We start from the raw sequence: 19,731 nt of genomic DNA on the forward strand, positions 1-19,731 counted from the left end.
TAGCAAAAATTAGATTCAATAACAAAAAAAAAGGAAAGAAATAATTCCAAAATCCAGGAGATTGCACAGCACAAAAAAGGTTAAAATTAGATGACCTAACTCTCTGCTCATTTCAGCAGGGAGGTTTCTCACCGAATTGTGCCCGATGAGTCACATCTGTCTGTCTCCTTCTTTGCTGTTTTTACTGATCCTTAGAATCTGTGCACTGAACCAGCCAGCAAACTTTGCCTCTGCAAACTCTCCAAAGAGAGGGAGATTTGTTCAGGCCGCTCTCTTGAGCACACCAGTGTGCCCTCATACAGTTTGAAATTGGCAGTGGGCTATCAAGAGTCGGTTTATGCATTTTTTCCAAGATGGGTGAACACAGCCCTCTGGTGGTTAATGCCAAAGGGTGAAAAGGCAGGAGAAGGAAGCTTGAAGCAGATTGCAATGCAAACTAGAACTCAGGCATGCTTAGGGCTGTTGTTTAGTCGTTTAGTTGTGTCCGACTCTTCTTGACCCCATGGACCAGAGCACACCAGGCACTCCTGTCTTCCACTGCCTCCCGCAGTTTGGTCAAACTCATGCTGGTAGCTTCGAGAACACTGTCCAACCATCTCGTCCTCTGTCGTCCCCTTCTCCTTGTGCCATCCATCTTTCCCAACATCAGGGTCTTTTCCAGGGTGTCTCTCTTCTCATGAGGTGCCCCAGCCACTCTGGGCAGCTCCCAACAAAATATTAGAGATACAGTAGAACATCAACCATTAAAAACTTCCCTGAACAGGACTGTAGTGCTCACAGCAGAGATTCTACTCCTCTAGGGCTGTTTCCCTCCTTTGCCATCAGATACTAAAGAAAAAGAAGGGGGGAAATGTCCGTTATGCTTTTGAGTGCTTTAAAAGAGTTAAGGGTAACAGGGTTAAAAGGAAAAAAAAGTTCAGGTCACTTCTATATTTCAGCCTTCAGCAACAAGCACCCAGTCCTGTTCTACTCGTCATAATAACTGAAGAATAAAGAAACTCTTACTTCTTACTGCAGGCATACAAACATGCTTCTTCATTGCTGTCTGGTAGAGAACACAACCGAATCTGCAAAGCAGAGCAAAGGAAGATTCAAGAGGTGGAGTCTAACTCTTGTCCATAATTCATAGAAATTCATAGAATCATAGAGTTGAGGATCATCCAGTCGAACTGTTATGTACTGAAGTTCTCACCCTGGGCCAGCAGGGGGATACTGTAGATAGTTTTCACTCAGGTCCACATATGCAAAAAAGGGATTGAAAGTGACGTTCAGTGATTGGATAGTTACAGAAAGTTGCTACTGTTGCATTGTAGTGGAGCTCTATATAAGCAGGGTGGCTGGTTCAGTTCTGTTCTGGCCTGTGAATAAACAAGAGCTGTTTGAAGAATCGCTGTGTCATCTGATATGTTCACCCACAACTTAACACAAACCCCCTACATTGCAGGAACATGCAGCTGTCACAAATGGGGATTGAGCCTGCAACCTTGGCGTTATCAGCCCCACTATTCTAAACCAGGCATAGGCAAACTCGGCCCTCCAGATGTTTTGAGACTACAACTCCCATCATCCCTCGCTAACAGGACCAGTGGTCAGGGATGAGGGGAGTTGTAGTCTCAAAACATCTGGAGGGCCGAGTTTGCCTATGCCTGATCTAAACCAACCGAGCTATTCCATGCAAAGTTCAAGTTTTAGGATCGCTTAAGTGGGTGTCTGTGATTATGAAAAATCCATCCTCAATCAGGGCAAGTGAGCAGACTTTGTGGGGCTCTCCCAGGTGTGGCTTTTGTCTTATTCACCGGATTTTTCAGAGGCTCCTATTTCTAAATTGCTCCTGTTCTTAAAACCAGCTGTCATTCTTTAGATAGAGGCTCTCGTCATCTGTCATGTCACAAATTAAAAAAATACAAATTCCCAAAAGAAATCCTAGTGGATACAGGGGTAAAGGTAAAGGGACCCTGACCATTAGGTCCAGTCATGACCGACTCTGGGGTTGTAGCGCTCATCTTGCTTTATTGGCCGAGGGAGCTGGCGTACAGCTTCCAGGTCATGTGGCCAGCATGACTGAGCCGCTTCTGGCAAACCAGAGCAGCGCACGGAAACGCCGTCTACCTTCCCGCCGGAGAGGTACCTATTTATCTACTTGCACTTTGACATGCTTTGGAACTGCTAGGTTGGCAGGAGCAGGGACCGAGCAACGGGAGCTCACCCCGTTGCAGGGATTCGAACCCCCGACCTTCTGATCAGCAAGTCCTAGGCTCCGTGGTTTAACCCACAGCGCCACCCGCGTCCAGTGGGAGGTGGTAGTGTACCCATTTGATGGAATCAAGTATTTGGAAATGGTTGGCTTGAAATAGGGTGTCTATTAGACCTCTATAAGGATAGACCCATTTACATCCCCTAGATGTTGGAGAGGTTGTCCGGAAATGGTCCTGTTATTGCCTTTGGTGGGGAGGTGACCAAGTGCAACCATTTTGGTCTCTGTTATTTAGGGAGATAAAATCTTACACTATCGCACTGTTCCTACATCCCAGTTGGCGCTCCTATATATTTTTGACAACAGTAACCTACATTTACACAACAAAGAACTAACCATACATTTATCAGAAGTGGTTATAGCAGGCTTCCTGAACCTCGGTCCTCCAGATGTTTTGGGACTACAATTCCCAGTATCCCTGACCACTGGCCCTGCTAGCTAGGGATCATGAGAGTTGTAGGCCAAAAACATCTGGAGGGCCGAGGTTGAGGAAGCCTGGGTTATAGGGTGGCGTGACCCCAGCTGCCACACTGCTGCAGGGGGCGCCAAAGCAATGCTATAGATTAAGCCCTCCAGATTTTGTCTTCGTGTGGCTGATTATGGAGAGTCCTCTGCTGTGCATAAAGAAAATATGTTCCGTACAAGGCCAGCAGGTGGAAGAGTCACCCACACAAATTTACTCTTAAAGCAGGCATGTTGCTCCAATGTGTTGAGTTTCACCACATAATATACAAGAACCCACATTCATGAAAGTTTTGAACTGGATCCAGACTAAGGCTGTGTACATATTCCCATTTACTCTGGCTCCAGTGCGTTCCCACCGCTGCTGTTTGAAGCCTTATACACATGACGTCAGCTACAATCCATATGTATCCTGTATTTCCTCAATAAATACTGATGTGTTTTCTCTCAAACCCACCCAGTTTGAAAACGTAAGACAGCTTCATTAACAAAGGATTTTTTTTGGGGGGGGTTCAGGTGTGGGGAAACCAGGCAGGAGATGATGCACATCAGGTGATGACACCCCTGGCCCCTATCTGGTGTGGACAGTGTGTAAGGTAAGGTGTAAGGTAAGATAAAGGATCCCTGGATGGTTAAATCCAGTCAAAGGCAACTATGGGGTTGCAGTGCTCATCTCGCTTTCAGGCCGAGGGAGCCAGCGTTTGTCCATAGACAGCTTTCCGGGTCATGTGGCCAACATGGCTAAACCATTTCTGACGCAACAGGACACCGTGACGAGTGTCAGAGTGCACAGAAACACTGTTTACCTTCCCACCAGAGCGGTACCTATTTATCTACTCGCACTGGTGTGCTTTTGAACTGCTAGGCTGGCAGGAGCTGGGACAGAGCAACGGGAGCTCACCACCGTTGAGCGGATTTGAACCGCCAACCTTCTGATCGGCAAGCCCAAGAGGCTCAGTGTAAATGTAGCTCAGTGGTAGAGCGACGGTGGTGGAGGCCCCAGTTTTGATCCCTGGCATCTCTTAGTTTGAGGCGCAACTAACAACCACTCTGCATTTTAAGCCAGTAATGTGTACCGTACATAGCCTCAGTTAGTCTCAATTAGGACTCACTGAAATCACTGTGATAAGCTAGTGGTGAATAATGTGTCCCACTGTACTAGTTAAGATAGTCTGGATCCAACTCATTATCTTAAAAAATATGAAAAGAGGACAGAGAGGTACTGTGGCTGCAATATGTAAGAATATAATTATGCTTACATATGCTTGATTTGACAAAAAATTGGGTGCTTTTTCATTAACTGTTGAGGATAATCTAACCTCTGTTTAGGAAGGCATCCACCCAAAGTCTCAGTACTAGACCTCAAAGAATGGAGAGGTATATGTCAGAGAAGGTGTTCCCTCAGATAATCTGGGGCAGGCATGGGAGAACCTATGACTTGTGGTGGGTGGACATGACAATAGACAGATTTCATCATGCCCTCTGGGTCTCCTTTCAGCATTCAACTGTTCAGCAAGAAGCAGCTGAGAGGGGAACGACTCTAATGTGCAATTTCAACTTCTTCTGTATGCTGTTGGACTACAAATCCCACCACCCCTGAGCGTCGGCCATTCTGGCTAGGACTGATAGAAGTGGCAGGCCAAGAATATATGGAGTGCCACGGTTCTGCATCTCTGCTCTACACAAAGACAACAACAACAACAACAACAACAACAACAACAACAACAACAACAACAATTTATTTGTACTCCGCCCATCTGGCTGGGTTTCCCCAGCCACTCTAGGCGGCTTCCAACAGAATATTAAAATACAATAGTCTATTAAACATTAAAAGCTTCCCTAAACAGGGCTGCCTTCAGATGTCTTCTAAAAGTCTTGTAGTTGTTTTTCTCTTTGACATCTGATGGGAGGGCATTCCACAGGGTGGGTGCCACTACTGAGAAGGCCCTGTGCCTGGTTCCCTGTAACTTGGCTTCTCGCAGCGAGGGAACCGCCAGAAGACCCTCGGCACTGGACCTCAGTGTCCGGGCAGAATGATGGAGGTGGAGACGCTCCTTCAGGTATACTAGACTGAGGCCCTTTAGAGCTTTAAAGGTCAGCACCAACACTCTGAATTGTGCTCGGAAACTGCCCCTGCAGACTTGTGTCACTTGCAAATCTACAAAAAGCAGTCCATGCATTTCACAACTGCATTCATGCTATCTTCAGGAGGCAATTCCATTTTGAAGCGAGGTTTTAAATAGATGTAAGGCAGGGCTTGGGGATGCGGGTGGCGCTGTGGGTTAAACCACAGAGCCTAGGACTTGCTGATCAGAAGGTCAGTGGATCGAATCCCCGTGACTGGGTGAGCTCCCGTTGCTCGGTCCCTGCTCCTGCCAACCTAGCAGTTCGAAAGCACGTCAAAGTGCAAGTAGATAAATAGGTACCGCTCCGGCGGGAAGGTAAACGGTGTTTCTGTGCGCTGCTCTGGTTTGCCAGTAGCGGCTTAGTCATGCTGGCCACATGACCCGGAAGCTGCACGCCAGCTCCCTCAGCCAATAAAGCGAGATGAGCGCCGCAACCCCAGAGTTGGTCACGACTGGACCTAATGGTCAGGGGTCCCTTTACCCTTTACCTTTAAGGCAGGGCTTGTTCAGTTGTGCATTTACCTTATTTGCTTTCTCCTGCTGGGATCACTCAGTTTGTTTCATTTTTTTGCACAGTCAGGATAGATAATAGGTTTTGAGCTGCTGTTGCTCCATACTTTGTACACAAAAAAGTCTAGAGAGAAAACGGAAGGCGAAATTTGAGTGGCGTTACTAATAATTGAGCATATGACCTTGTTTCTAAGGCTGTATGCCTCTGTGCATGTGTGGTTGTGTGCAAGTGTATATGGTAAGTTAAAGTTGTGATTGGGACTGGGGCAGGCCCTGTCCACTTTAGGGTCTGGCCTTGGCAGGGGTTGGACTAAAAGATTTTTGGGTCCCTTCCAACTCTACAATTCTATGACTACTGGAATGTAAAGGTAAAGGTAAAGGGACCCCTGACAATTAGGTCAAGTCGCGGACGACTCTGGGGTTGCGGCGCTCATCTCGCTTTATTGGTTGAGGGAGCTGGTGTACAGCTTCCTGGTCATGTGGCCAGCATGACTAAGCCGCTTCTAGCGAACCAGAGCAGCACACGGAAACGCCGTCTACCTTCCCACCGGAGTGGTACCTATTTATCTACTTGCACTTTGATGTGCTTTCGAACTGCTAGGTTGGCAGGAGCAGGTTTAACCCACAGCACCACCCGCGTCTACCTGGAATACAGACCCCCACAGCTCTTCACTAGGGTAATGCAGTTCTTGGCCCGAAAAAGACTTCTCACCCCTGGTTTAGGACTTTAAAAGTTCAAAATCAACACCTTAAATTGAGCTGGAAGTTTAGAACAGGCATTATACATTTGTGACAGCTTAGGCTTGTCAGCAGCTGAGCAACCATATTCTGAACCAGCTGAAGTTTCCAGAACATCTTCAAGGGCAGCTGCACATAAAGCTCATTAAAGTAATCTAATCCAGAAGTCACCAAAGCATGAATGACAGTAGCTGATCCCTGTCTTCCTGCAGCAGGAGCAGTTGCCATGCAAACTGAAGTTGAGAAAACCCATCCCAGACCACAGCCGCTACCTGGGCATCCAGGAGCAATGTGAGCCCTCCTGGCCCCTGCAGTGCGGTGGTCCTGATCCCCAAGGGAAGGGGCATGACTCTGTCAAGAACGGATATTTCTCCCATCAGCCGCTAGTCTGCTGTGCTTCCTGACATTACCTCTGCCTTATTTGGACTAAACTAGTGTAGCAGTTCGAAAGCACGTCAAAGTGCAAGTAGATAAATAGGTACCGCTCCGGCGGGAAGGTAAATGGCGTTTCCGTGAGCTGCTCTGTTTCGCCAGAAGCAGCTTAGTCATGCTGGCCACATGACCTGGAAGCTGTACGCCGGCTCCCTCGGCCAATAAAGCGAGATGAGCGCCACAACCCCAGAGTCGGTCACGACTGGACCTAATGGTCAGGGGTCCCTTTACCTTTACCTTAGTGTAGAATGTGGCTTAAAACATGGGTGGTATATACATGGAGGCCGCAAGGTTTTAGTGGAACATAGATAAAAGTTTGCTAAATTGATAGAATTAAGGAGTTTCTAGGAAAAGGGTGGGACGCGGGTGGCGCTGTGGGTAAAAGCCTCAGCGCCTAGGGCTTGCCGATCAAAAGGTCGGTGGTTCGAATCCCCGCGGCGGGGTGCGCTCCCGCTGCTCGGTCCCAGCGCCTGCCAACCTAGCAGTTCGAAAGCACCCCCGGGTGCAAGTAGATAAATAGGTACCGCTTACCAGCGGGAAGGTAAACGGCGTTCCGTGTGCGGCTCTGGCTCGCCAGAGCAGCGTTGTCACGCTGGCCACGTGACCCGGAAGTGTCTCCGGACAGCGCTGGCCCCCGGCCTATAGATGTGAGATGGGCGCACAAACCCCAGAGTCTGTCAAGACTGGCCCGTTCGGGCAGGGGTACCTTTACCTTTACCTTTAGGAAAAGGGTTCTAAAAGATCTACCTTGGATTCCCATAGTCGTGCGTGCACTGTGGAACGCTCTCCTGCCAGATGTCAAGGACATAAATAATTCTACAATCTTCTGTAGACATATGAAGGCAGCCCTGTACTGGGATGTTTTGAGTTGTGGCTGTTCTGCTGCTGCTGTTGTGTTTCTATATATTATGTTGGAAGCCACCCAGAGTGGCTGAGGCAACCCAGTCAACAGATGGGTGGTGTGTATGTGTGTGTGTGTATTTTTCTGGGGGGATGCAGGAGTAAGGATACCCCTAAACATTTTGTGAATCTTTGTACTTTTGTCCATTTACTGTATTGATTTTTCCCAGTTTGAACTATAAATTGGTGATTTTCTTGAATCAAAATTAGAGTACCCCTAAACATTTTTAAAGCAACACACACACACATACACACACACACACACACACACACAGAGAGAGAGAGAGAGAGAGAGAGAAGAGTTTTCTAAATTGATAGAATAAAGAGTTTTTAGGGAAAGAGTTTTATGTTATAGAATAGATAGAAAAACCACCTGAACCCACCAACAGGAAATCAAATCAAAGGAAAAATTAAACCCTGCACACTCTCTTCCTCTCTCTCCACATTGCCATAGGCTACAGACTTCTACCCATCCTCTGTTCTCTGACACCCTTCTCCTGTACTTCCTTTGTCCCCCTTGATCTAACTCTCAAAAGGCAAGTCACTGGCAGATATAGCCTCTGGGTACTGGCTTGCAAAACACATTCAAGGAAGGTTTTAATCCTCAGCTCCACCTGGTCTTCAGTGTATCCACATCCATAACCCCAGCAGAGATGCAAGATACTGTATTATATTTTTTCATAGCACAATACAGTACAGTTTATAAAAGCAAAGCCCATACAGTCTAGATAACCAAAGTTCTTTTTCTTCAAAGTCAATACTGAACAATGAGGAACCATGGCAGATGCTTCCACAGTGTTGCTTATGATGTTGTTGTTATTGACTTCTACACACGTTGTGTCTAAGCTGTGTGAACCTTCAGAATATAAGTGAAATAAGCAGCCAGAGGAGGAAGAGAGGACAGAGGGTGAAGAAAGAGCTGTGAGTCATGGGGGGCTCTTTCCCCATCCTTTGGACCCCCAGGGAAACTCAACAAACCAGCTGTACTTGGAAATGGGTGTGCAGAGCGCAGCTGAATGGGACACAGCTATGAGCAGCCTAAAGGAAGTAGCATCCATCTTGGCCCTGCTCATAAAAAGCAAGTCTAAAGATTAGGGTGATGTCTGCCGAGACCAAAAACTATTCTCATTGTGAGACTTTTGTGGGTGAGCCGAGAGTTTGTTTGGACCCTGGGTGAGAACCTGGAGGCTGAGAGGGAGGATGTGTCAGAAAGAAAATGAATTGATATTATTTATTAATATATATTAGGCACTTTGCATTAAGGTAACGTGTCTACAGTGGTACCTCGGGTTAAGTACTTAATTCATTCCGGAGGTCTGTTCTTAACCTGAAACTGTTCTTAACCTGAAGCACCACTTTTGTAGCACCCTGCTTGTGGTTAACGCTTAGCTGGAATGAAATATTCAACGCAGCAATAGAGAAATTAAAATAATAATTTATTTGTCAGACAAATAAATGAGAGACACAGTGGTATATGGTTACCAAAGCTCTGCCCACTCCAGCCCTGATGGCCATCACTTATATTCCCTCAGCCCAGCCCCCTTGCTCCTCCTTTGGCTGCCTCTGTCCAATCAGCCTGGTTGAAATTCCTATTGGCTGTTTGCTAGAACCAATCATAAAAGATACACCCATTTCCTATTACCTTTTATGGGAGACAAAGAGCTATATTTCCTTCTATCCATAAATGGCAGACAAGTAGCCATATATCTTACATTTGCCTCGACCAGGCACTTTAATTATCAGATCATCTTTGCCCTATTGCCCTATTCACTCCAGAACAGTTGGCTAATGGTTTTAATTTTTATCTTAAACAGAGATCTTGGGTTCACCTTCTCACACACCATCAATGAAATAAGAATCTAACATAAGAATCTAACATTTCTTACTTTCTAAATCCTTTGCATAATTACATTTAAGCCAATATATTTCATACATAACATAGATCGATTTTTTAGAAGGAAAGGCCTTTTCAAAGTAAAAAGGAACTTTAATAAAAACAGTTTCGAAAGCAACCCCTTAGATCTACACCCTCCTTTCAAGCCAGCTGCTGTTTCTAAAAGCAACTTGCCCTTTAACCTTATGAAAATATGGCTCAAGTCTAATGGGAGGAACATGGTATATTATCTGTTAAACAATAAATTTCACTATTTGCCAACTCTTAATTAGTGTTTTTGCAGCTTGATTGTATTCTGTAATTTGTATGGTCAGTGTGACCTTTTGCTCCCAGCCTGTAATTTCCTTTTACAACCCTGAAGCACTGCTATAGATCAGAGGGGCCCTGTTTAGGGAGATAAACATCTGCCAAAGCACCCAGCCAGCTGCTTTCTGCCTGGCATGAGAGATACAAAACATTTGCAAATATATTTTTTAAGCTCATTTTAAAATGCAGGTCTTGATCAGATGCCTCACTTTAGCTAATGGGGCCTCCTGCTGCCACCACACCGCCAGAGCACGATTTCTGTTCTCATCCTGAAGCAAAATTCTTAACCTGAAGCACTGTTTCTGGGTTAGCGGAGTCTGTAACCTGAAATATATGTAACCTGAAGCGTATGTAACCTGTGGTACCACTGTATATGTAACTGGATATTTTTTAAAAAAGTATATGTAGCTGGGTATTTTAAGTTGTTGGTTGTTTCAGTTCTTTGTACACTGCTTAGAGACATTTCTAATATATTAAGCAGTATAGAAATTAAATAACTCACTCTAACCTAATAAAACTATACAGTGGTACCTGTGGCTGCAAATGGGATCTGTTCCAGAGGTCCGTTCGCAACATGAGCAGAACGCAATCCGCGTCTGCGAGTCTCGATTTGCAGCTTCTGCGCATGACGTCATTTTGCGCGTCTGCGTATGCGGCAAAACCTGGAAGTAACCATTTCCGGTACTTCCAGGTCGCTGCGGGACGCAACCTGAAAACGCTCAACCTGAAGCAAACGTAACATGAGGTATGGTCTCATGCGTACAACTGCGCCCCTGTCATTCTCACACTCAGAGAACCGAGGGACATGTAATAATATTTTAAGACAGGATAGAAAATGTTTCATTCTACCCACAAGCCCTGCTATGTTTGGGGGGGGGGGTGCAGCCTGCAGTCCTAGCCCTGCTTAGCTGGAAATAAGCCCCACTGAATCAAATAGGACAGTGGTGGCGAACCTATGGCACACGTGCCAGAGAGGGCACTCAGATGCGCCAGGGCCTCCAGCCAGTCTGTTTTTCTTACTCGAGAGTAAGCCACCCTGAGTTCAGCAGGGCTTAACTCCCAGGTCAGTAAGCATATAAAGATGGCAACCTAAGAAGGGGCTGCTGGGTTTACATGTTTCCCAGGCTTTCCCGCGGAAGCCAACAGAGAAATTCATTCCGTGGAGGCTGCGATCAAATGGCAGCTGAAAAAACGGCTAATAATAATAATAATAATAATAATAATACAGTCATACCTCAGGTTGAAGTAGCTTCGGGATGAGTATTTTCAGGTTGCGCGCAGCTGCTGCAACGGAGCATATTACTTCCGGGTTTCACCGCTTGTGCATGCGCAGACGGTCAAAATGACATCACGCACATGCGTGGAAGCGGCGACTCGCGACTCGCGGACGCTGGTTGCGTTCGCTTTGGGATGCGAATGGGGCTACGGAACGGATCCTGTTTGCATCCAGAGGTACCACTGTAATAATAATATATTATTTATGCCCCACCCATCTGGCTGGGTTTATTTATTTATATTTATTTATTTGTATGTGCACACACAACCAGTGATTATTATCTCATATTAAAAATTGGGAGAGGGTGGCTCTTAGTGCAGCCCTCCAGTGTACACTAGTGGCCAAAATGGTGGAACCCTCTGATATTTCCGAGGTTTGATGGCTCATAACACCACTTTGTTTTGGAGTAATACCAGTGCTTTTTTCCCTGTGGGGACGCAGGGGGACGCATACCCCTAAACATTTTGTGAATTTAACGGGAGAAGAAATTCCCCCGATTTGAACTGTATTTATTTCCCCCCGGTGGTGATTTTCTTGAGTCAAAATGAGAGTACCCCTAAACATTTTTTAAGAAAAAAAAAGCACTGAGTTATAACCATAAAATTATATATCAAGGGAAAGATAATTTAATGAAGAATGTAATGCAGTAACTTTTATGAAGGATTATTTATTACAACAACAGTCATAAAGAAGAAACATGAAACGCACAGAAAAAATGAGATATATGAGTTAAATTGCCGTGTTAGCACTTTGCGATAAATAAGTGGGTTTTGAGTTGCAGTTTGGGTGTTCGGTCTCTAAAAGGTTCACCATCACTGCTATAGGACTTACCAGGGCCAGCCCAATACATTTTGGCGCCTGAGGAGAACCCCAAAATGGTGTCTCTCTCGCCAGGAATTTGGGCAGGAATAACATTGGGATGTGCTGGTTCTGTGGATCCTGCTACCTGAGGCAGTTGCCTCACCTGGCCTCATGGGTGGGCTGGACCCAGGACGAACTTCAGAGGAGACGGTGATAAAATTCCCCAGTCAAACGCACTGTCGTCTGAGACCTATGGCTCCTTCTTCGAAAGAGCAGTGCAGAGAGAAGGGGAGCCATCCATGGACTACATGGAATTGGCAGAAATGACTGGCAGAATCCGTGACCAGGGAGAAGAGTCGGTGGAAGAGGATTGGAAGAAATTTAAAGACTACTTGCAGAAATACTGTAAAATTAATGAATGTTAAAATGATGTTGGAATGGAAAATAAGCGGTATTGGCAAAAAGATTATTAAGAATATGCAAATATGGATTGACAATGGTTGAAAATACATAGTTATAATAGGTTAAGATATTGAGTAAAGATAAATGATAGAGGGTAAGGATTTGCTGAAAGGAATTTTAAACGGGAATACAAAAGGGGAGGTGCGAGGAAGTCAGGAAACAAGTAAATGAATTATAAGACATGAAATTCTGATTTTTCTTTTTTTAACTGTTTTTCACTTTTTATATGTTTTGTCTTTGGTATTTTTGTATCCTTTTTTCCCTTTTTTTATTATGGTTATTCTTTGTTTCTATTTTCTATGTTTAAATTTTGTAACCTTTTATTGTCTGTAAAATTCCAATAAATATTATTTTAAAAAAAAGAGAGAGAGAAGGGGAGCCATCCAAATGTTTGTAATGGCTACATGGGTGATGGTGGGGCGTGTACACAATCCTTGGGAGAAGCCAGGTGACATGTTAAGAGGGTTACCTCAGGCATTGGTTACCTGAACACACTGAGGCGTTCTGAAGGAACTCAACCAGAGGCAGAAAATGTTTATGAAGCATGGCGGTGTGACAGGGACAATGGAGAACAGAGACGCCCTTTTCTATTTAAAAAACATATATTCCCAATGGAGAAGGAGAAGCCAACTGTTTAATCGCAGGGGTCAGCAAACTTTTTCAGCAGGGGGCCGGTGCACTGTCCCTCAGACTTTGTGGGGGGCTGGACTATATTTTGGAAAAAAAATATGAACAAATTCCTATGCCCCACAAATAACCCAGAGATGCATTTTAAATAAAAGGACACATTCTACTCATGTAAAAACACACTGATTCCTGGACCGTCCGCAGACCGGATTTAGAAGGTGATTGGGCCGGATCCAGCCGCCGGGCCTTAGTTTGCCTACCCATGGTATAATGTGTTGCGAGCAACTAGCGGGAAAACTGGGAATTAGGAGCTGGGCGAAAAGCCACACACACAGCCCTGGCTGTCGTGATTCTCAGGCCCGATTAGATTTCTGAAGTCTGTGGTGTTGGGTTTGATTCATAGAGGAGTATATTAGAGATTTTTTTAAAAACAACAACAACAAAAGAACCTCCAGGGGTATTTTGAAGTCTTTTAAAAGAAAAAGAAATCAGATCAATGATCTATATATATTATATTTTCCCTGACAGGGACTTAAGGTGGCGTTCAGATAAAATAAGAACACCTTAGAAATATAAGGGGAGGGGTAATTATTAAAAACATATATAAACCACCTCCATCATTCTGCCCGGACACTGAGGTCCAGTGCCGAGGGCCTTCTAGCGGTTCCCTCACTGTGAGAAGCCAAGTTGCAGGGTACCAGGCAAAGGGCCTTCTCGGTAGTGGCACCCGCCCTGTGGAACGCCCTCCCATCACATGTCAAAGAGAAAAACAACTACCAGACTTTTAGAGGACATCTGAAGGCAGCCCTGTTTAGGGAAGCTTTTAATGTTTAATAGGTTATTTTATTTTGGTGTTCTGTTGGAAGCTGCCCAGAGTGGTCGGGGTATAAATAATAAATAATAATAATAATAATAATTATAAACCATAATGGAATTAAGACATACAGAAAGTTACAATAAAGACAGCACGGTGCCGGCTCTTTCATTAAAACAGTGAGTTTCCAAAAGCCTGGTGGAACAAGGTCTTCACCCACTGGCAGAAGAACAACAAGGAGGTAAAGGAAGATGGGAAAGGTTTCTCTCAATATTTTCTGTGCTTTGTATTCTGTACCTAAGAAATCTTACTTCTGCAACTTCTGCAAATTTTGGCCAGACAGTTAGCACGCCGCCAGTGACTGTGCTAAATTTGGCTGGCAGGGCAAAAGTCCATTTCCTGGTAACTAAAACCCACTAGCAAGCTGTTTTACTTCTGCTTAGTAATGCAAGAATAGGAAGAGATACGAAGGGAAAGCTTAGCTAGCAAAAGAAGACACGTGTACAAGGAGGTGGAAGGGAGTGCTTGGCTTAGCAGAAAGACAGGAATGTCTAGCAGGCAATATTTTGTGTTTAGCAAGCAATATTTGCTAGCCGATTGGGGAAGTCTGCGGGTATAAGAAAGTGTGCTGAAGTGACTTGCTTTACAGCCAGTGTATTTTCAGGAACTATCCAGCTGGTTGTCTCTGAGTACAGACCTTGTCTCTGTGCACAGATTTTCAATAAACTCTTTTCTCCAAAGAAGATTTTTGCTTTCCTGGTACTTTTGTTCCCTCCGAGGTCCAGGGGATGGCGTGGCTAATGGATCCCTAGGTAAATAAGGCTTCAGAGGGAACCAGTCTAAGTTCTCTAGGGAAGGAGTTCCCAAGTTGTCTGGGAGCAGCCACCACCAAGAAGGCCCTCTCTTGCGTCCCCACCAAGTGTCCCTGTGACGATGGCAGGAGCGAGAGAAGGGCCTCCCCCCAAAATTCTCAAAACAGGTCAGGTTCGTATGAAGGGAACAGAGCCTTTCAGATAGCTTGGACCCGAGCCATACTCAATTATGAATTAAACGAATGATAAAACCCAGGATTTAAGCATAGCTACTACGACTGGGTGATTGCATCCATCCATCCCCACTCCCCTGACAAAAGGCAGCATAACTGGACATGAGTTTCCTTTCCAGCTCAAGATAAAAAGCAATTTTATGGAATTTTAAATATTAAAAAACACACACCCTGCAATGGACGCATGAGGTCCCAGCTAAAAAAAGAATGGCAATTTAAGCTGATGGAATATGCGCAGCTTGCAGATTTAACATATAGAATAAGAGAACAACATATGTTTACAGAAGACTGGAAAATGTTTATTGAATACATGGGGGGAAATTGTGTACACTTGAAAACGTTGGCAGCATTAAGATAAACCCAACAGTGTAAATGCGTTTTGATGGATGTAATAATGGAATACTGAATGGTTTCGTTTATGTAAAATATGCAGGGATTTATGATATGCAGAATGAACCATGGTTCCAGTTACAGATAGGTAGCCGTGTTGGTCTGCCATAGTCAAAATAAAAAAATTCCTTCCAGTAGCACCTTAAAGACCAACTAAGTTAGTTCTTGGTATGAGCTTTCGTGTGCATGCACACTTCTTCAGATACACACCATGGAATGAACCATGGAAAGAGAAGGGAAGTCATTGATATTTTAAGGATGCTAAAATGAGTATTCTAAATTGTAAATTTTAAAAAAGATATAAACACCCTGCCAGCCCCAGGAAACTGCTCTATTTTTCTGCTGACGTTATAGTGCTGCAGACTGCGGGGGTTACCACAGCCCTGCAAGGCAGACCACCGCTTCTGTTGTAGGTCAGCCATGTGGGGCTGAAGCTCTTTCGGCCGGAAATCACAAAACACCCCCGAGGTTGCAGCAAAGGCCAATCTATTTAAATCCTCCTTCTCGCAGTCCAAACGCGGCATCCAGCCGCGTGCAAAAAAAAAACACAACTGGCGCATTGTTGACTTGTTGCCTGTTGCGCTTAAAAAAAATTAAATTAAATTATATTCCCTTACTCGGAACGAGACCCGAGTTAGAACGAGAAGAAGCTCCTTTGCAGCCACTTCCACCCCTCCGCTCAAACCCCGGCTTGCCTCCATAGGCGGCCGAAGAGAACCCGGAAGTCGAGAGCCACCGCTAAGCCTTTTACTCTCTGAGGCGTCTCTTGCTCTTTCTCTCTCTGCGCGCGCGCGCGCGCACAAAGCGAAACGAGACCCGCCGTCGGGCGGGCGGGCGCGCGCACGTCGAGCGGCGTACGGCCCCCGTTTCCTTCGTCGCAGTCTCCTGACTAAGGTAGAGGCGAACCGAGGCAAAATGGCGGACAGGTTCTCCCGCTTCAACGAGGACAGGGACTTCCAGGTAACCGATGTCCGGCGGCGGCGAGAGAGAGAGAGAGAGAGGGGAAGCCGGCTCTTGGCCTCTTTGAATCCCTCTTCTTCCTTGACTCCTCGGGAAGTGGCGAAGCCCCCCCCCCCAATTTCCCCCTTATTACCCCCTCCCCCAGCTTAGGTTTGCTGAGGCCTCGCCCTAATAGGGGGTCCTTCATCTGCCCCCCCCAAAAAAACTTGTTTGGATGTTGAGATATGTGTGCGAATCCTGCCCCTTTGGCTCCTGCCCCCCCGCCCGCCATTCTCCCAGCCAGGTGCGGTGGGGCTGCCTGGTGTCCCCCCCCCCTCTCCCCAGACTGGTTTTCCTCCAATCTGGGGCTCCTTCAAGGATTTGGGTGGGATGGCGAGGGATGCGCTCCCTTGTGTTGCTCCTCCACCAGCAGCAGCAAGGAAGGCGAGGCGACTCCCTGTTTTGCCGTTCCTATCCGTTGCCATAGGAGATCCGGGGAAGAAAACAGGTCTTTGGGGGGGGGGCTTCGAGGGAGGATCAGCCACGTCTTACTCCGCCGCCTTTCCCCGACTTTTAATATCGGAGGTTAATTTGAAAGTACCTATTTTGTTCCCCGCCCCCCAGCCCTAGGATTACCGAGTTTACGATGCTCCCGTCCTTCCCCTCCTTGTCACTCTCCGAGGACAAAAAAAAAAGGTTGTCTAGAATAATGAGAGTCTTCAGGCAGTTACTGCTCTTTATTGTGTAACTCCCTCCTGTAGATAGGGATATGGTGTGTTTGTGTGTGCGTGGTGCCCCTAGCTCAACTATGGGAGTTTTGTTACCTTTCTGCTCACACACAAGTTTCATGTAAATATGAACATCTGTTTTTTGTCTTTGGTGGGTGCTTTGGGTGTCTTGTCTAAGGGTCTCCTTTTTTATTTTGAGGAGGTAGAATGGTAGTACAGAAAATGAAACGTTGAGATTGTGCGACACATGATAGAAAAATAAGGCCCTGGCCATATTGACCGGTCAAGTGTGGGGGAGGTCGTATCTCTTTACATTAAGAGGACAACTCTCCTTTTTTTTTTAACCTGACTCTTGCTTTCTTGACACAGAGGAACAATGAGGATGGGGAAGCAAGCCCCAGCTGTCAGAGCTCTGTTCAATACCACCCCTGCCCTGCAGGTATCTGGATGAAGGATTGCGTGCACCTCTTTTTATTTTGGCTGTTGTTTATTTTTTTCTGGCTAGACGATAATTGAACAGGCAATTTTGAGGTATAATTTCCAGTTGTATCCACTGAAATTGGAGAGAGTGAAGTTCTATGGGAACTTCAGGATTCTCCTTGCGATTTTTGTCGCTCTCCTGCCAGCCCCAAAGGGGAAAGTGTGGAGACAGAGGGGTAGCTTAGATTGTCAGTTACTGGACTTACTGAGGATACTGTGTTTGGTATGCTTTAGTAGTAGTGGCTGATCTTTAGATGGGTGTTCCAGATGGTTATGGTCACTGAGTCTCATGGTGATGGCCTAATTTGATAGGAAAATCATAATTATGCATGTTGCATAATATTAGACAGGTGTCTTGACAGAAGCCTTCCTTGCAAATTACTTCTTGATAGGCTGCAAAAGCTTGAAGTAAACACAATCTGTTCCTTTGGAAATAAACGTTCATATGCAAACTTACGTTGTCCATTTGCACCGTTCAGATTTCTGCCTCTTAAAAATAGTTGGCATTTGCTAAGTTTGGGCATCTTTGCTATAGCATACTAGCACTGTGGAAAAGCATTGAATAATGCATAAATATTGGGGTGGTGGCTTTCTGTTATCTGGATGAAAACAAACCCTTTTGCAGCCTCAGAAGTACTGCATTACAGCTGCATATCCTGGTTAACAGAAAATTTGGGTCAGCGGATAGATTCTGACTGATGCACAATATTGTTGGTTTGTGTGTGTGTGTTTTTTGTTTTGCTTTGTTAGATTTCAGCTCCTTTTTTAGTGCTATATGAAAATAGCAGTCATTCCAGCAACCCGATTAAGAGGGATTTAGGGATATTCAAGGTAACTGGGACAGTGCATGGAAAATACAGTTTAGCACAGATAATTGTGAAATAAGATGTCTGATGGGGGCTGGCGTGCAAGGTCTGCCTATGCAGAAGTCATTTTTGAAGTCCTTTCTGCAGCAGTAGGAGCGTCTGAACTTGTTTTAGATCTGAAGAAGCCATGTTTATCCTCAAGTTGAATGGTTATTTCTTTAACCCCCCATCCCCACCCCTCTTATCTGTCCTCCGTAGGGGAGATGCTGCACAGGATTGTAGGATGCTGGTAAGCTTTTTAAAGAAGTAGTTTCAATTAAACAGTTAACTTTTGAAAACACCATCAAGGTATAGGGTTAGTTCTTGCTAGAGGCAAACAGAGGAACTTATAAAGCACTTAATTTGGAAAGTAACAGAAGGAGCGTGACTTGACAGGGTCCACATAATTAACTGCTGATTAGAAATTTGACTCTGGTCTTGTAGATCCAGTAGTCTGAGGGATTGCTCTCTTTGAAATATAGTATAGTGATGGAAGTAGTATACTTAAGGGGCTGTATACTGGACTGGAGTATACTGCATCCGCATATTAATCTTTTAGGTAGCTATTTTGCCACTTCTGTGGTATGATGTAATGGTCAAATTGTCTTGGAAGTCCCCTCCAAAAAAAATTCTCTCTTGAATTGCTCTACTTCATGAGGCTTTAATGGCCTCGTAATTCTAGTTGGAGCTTATTTACCCCAGGTTACTTCCAGTCATAGGGACGCGGGTGACACTGTGGTCTAAACCACAGAGCCTAGGACTTGCCGATCGGAAGGTCGGCGGTTTGAATCCCGCGATGGGGTGAGCTCCCTGCTCCTGCCAACCGAGCAGTTCGAAAGCATGTCAAAGTGCAAGTAGATAAATAGGTACCGCTCCGGTGGGAAGGTAAACGGCGTTTCCGTGTGTTGCTCTGGCTCGCCAGAAGCGGCTTAGTCATGCTGGTCACATGACCTGGAAGCTGTACGCTGGCTCCCTCGGACAATAAAGCAAGATGACCACCGTAACCCCAGAGTCGTCCGCGACTGGACCTAACGGTCAGGGGTCCCTTTACCTTTACCTTTTTACTTTCCAGTCATGCCTGCTTTTTAACTGGTTCCCTTAGATGGGTTCTCTGTGTTTTCTCAAAAGAGAACCACAGCATTGTGTTTTTGTTTTGAGAAAGCAAAAGAAAGACCATTTATATTTATCAAGCTGTATAAACGTAGCAAAAGATGTGTCGCTTATTCTAATAGAAGATCCCATTGTACTTAATGTGGCAAGGATTTGAGTGGGTGTGTTAAAGCATTTAATTATCTTTAGTTAGCCAGTTCTCACGAAATCTTTAAGCAGAAGCTCTGTGTGTGCAAATTCATGCTTAATGGAGAGATGGTACAGCGACACAAGTTGTGGTGATAATAACGGAAGAGGCATCAGAGGATGACTGAGCTAAGACTCTCTTGTAAAACAAACAAACAAACAATAATGTTATATAAGTTTTTAAATTCATGATGATCCTCAGTCGTTAATGTTAGGAATGTAATATTTTTGTTGTTTAGTTGTCACCTTGCCGACAAAGGAATGTAATATACTTAAGGCATATACATGGCTCCCTTATAACTAAATTTGCAGGGTGGATTACAACAAGAATAAAAACCAAAAAACCAAAACTGTAAGGTAGACCAATAACAGTTAAAAGCAGCCCCCCAAAAGTTGCAAAGATAAA

The 19,731-nt window shown here is 45.1% G+C and overlaps 1 protein-coding gene and 1 long non-coding RNA gene across 9 annotated transcripts in view; one reads left to right on the forward strand and one right to left on the reverse strand.

The window, feature by feature from the left end:
• Window positions 1-709: 709 nt before the first annotated feature.
• On the reverse strand, window positions 710-12,716 carry LOC309516446. Of its 2 annotated transcripts, none has more exons than XR_014212929.1 (3): window positions 12,647-12,716; window positions 5,365-5,476; window positions 710-828 (listed from the first exon to the last, which is right to left on the reverse strand). It is a non-coding gene; the product is annotated as an uncharacterized lncRNA (long non-coding RNA). The 2 variants fall into 2 exon arrangements; XR_014212930.1 differs by lacking the exon at window positions 12,647-12,716 and adding an exon at window positions 10,857-11,055.
• A 3,127-nt stretch (window positions 12,717-15,843) lies between these two features.
• Window positions 15,844-19,731, forward strand: part of GPATCH8 (G-patch domain containing 8) — a 79,823-nt gene continuing 75,935 nt past the window's right edge. For 3 of the 7 annotated variants that reach the window (XM_082194689.1, XM_082194694.1, XM_082194691.1), the window contains exon 1: window positions 15,946-15,997. Coding sequence is in view for 2 of the 7 variants with exons in the window: in XM_082194687.1 (XP_082050813.1) it covers window positions 15,953-15,997 (45 nt within the window). In the remaining 5 variants the exon portion in view is untranslated. Of the gene's footprint in view, window positions 15,998-18,248; window positions 18,280-19,731 lie in introns of all 7 variants that reach the window. The other 4 variants (XM_082194693.1, XM_082194690.1, XM_082194688.1 and 1 more) reach the window with 3 other exon arrangements.

This window comes from Podarcis vaucheri (genome assembly GCF_965113315.1).
Source record: "Podarcis vaucheri genome assembly, chromosome: 13".
Lineage (NCBI taxonomy): Eukaryota > Metazoa > Chordata > Lepidosauria > Squamata > Lacertidae > Podarcis > Podarcis vaucheri.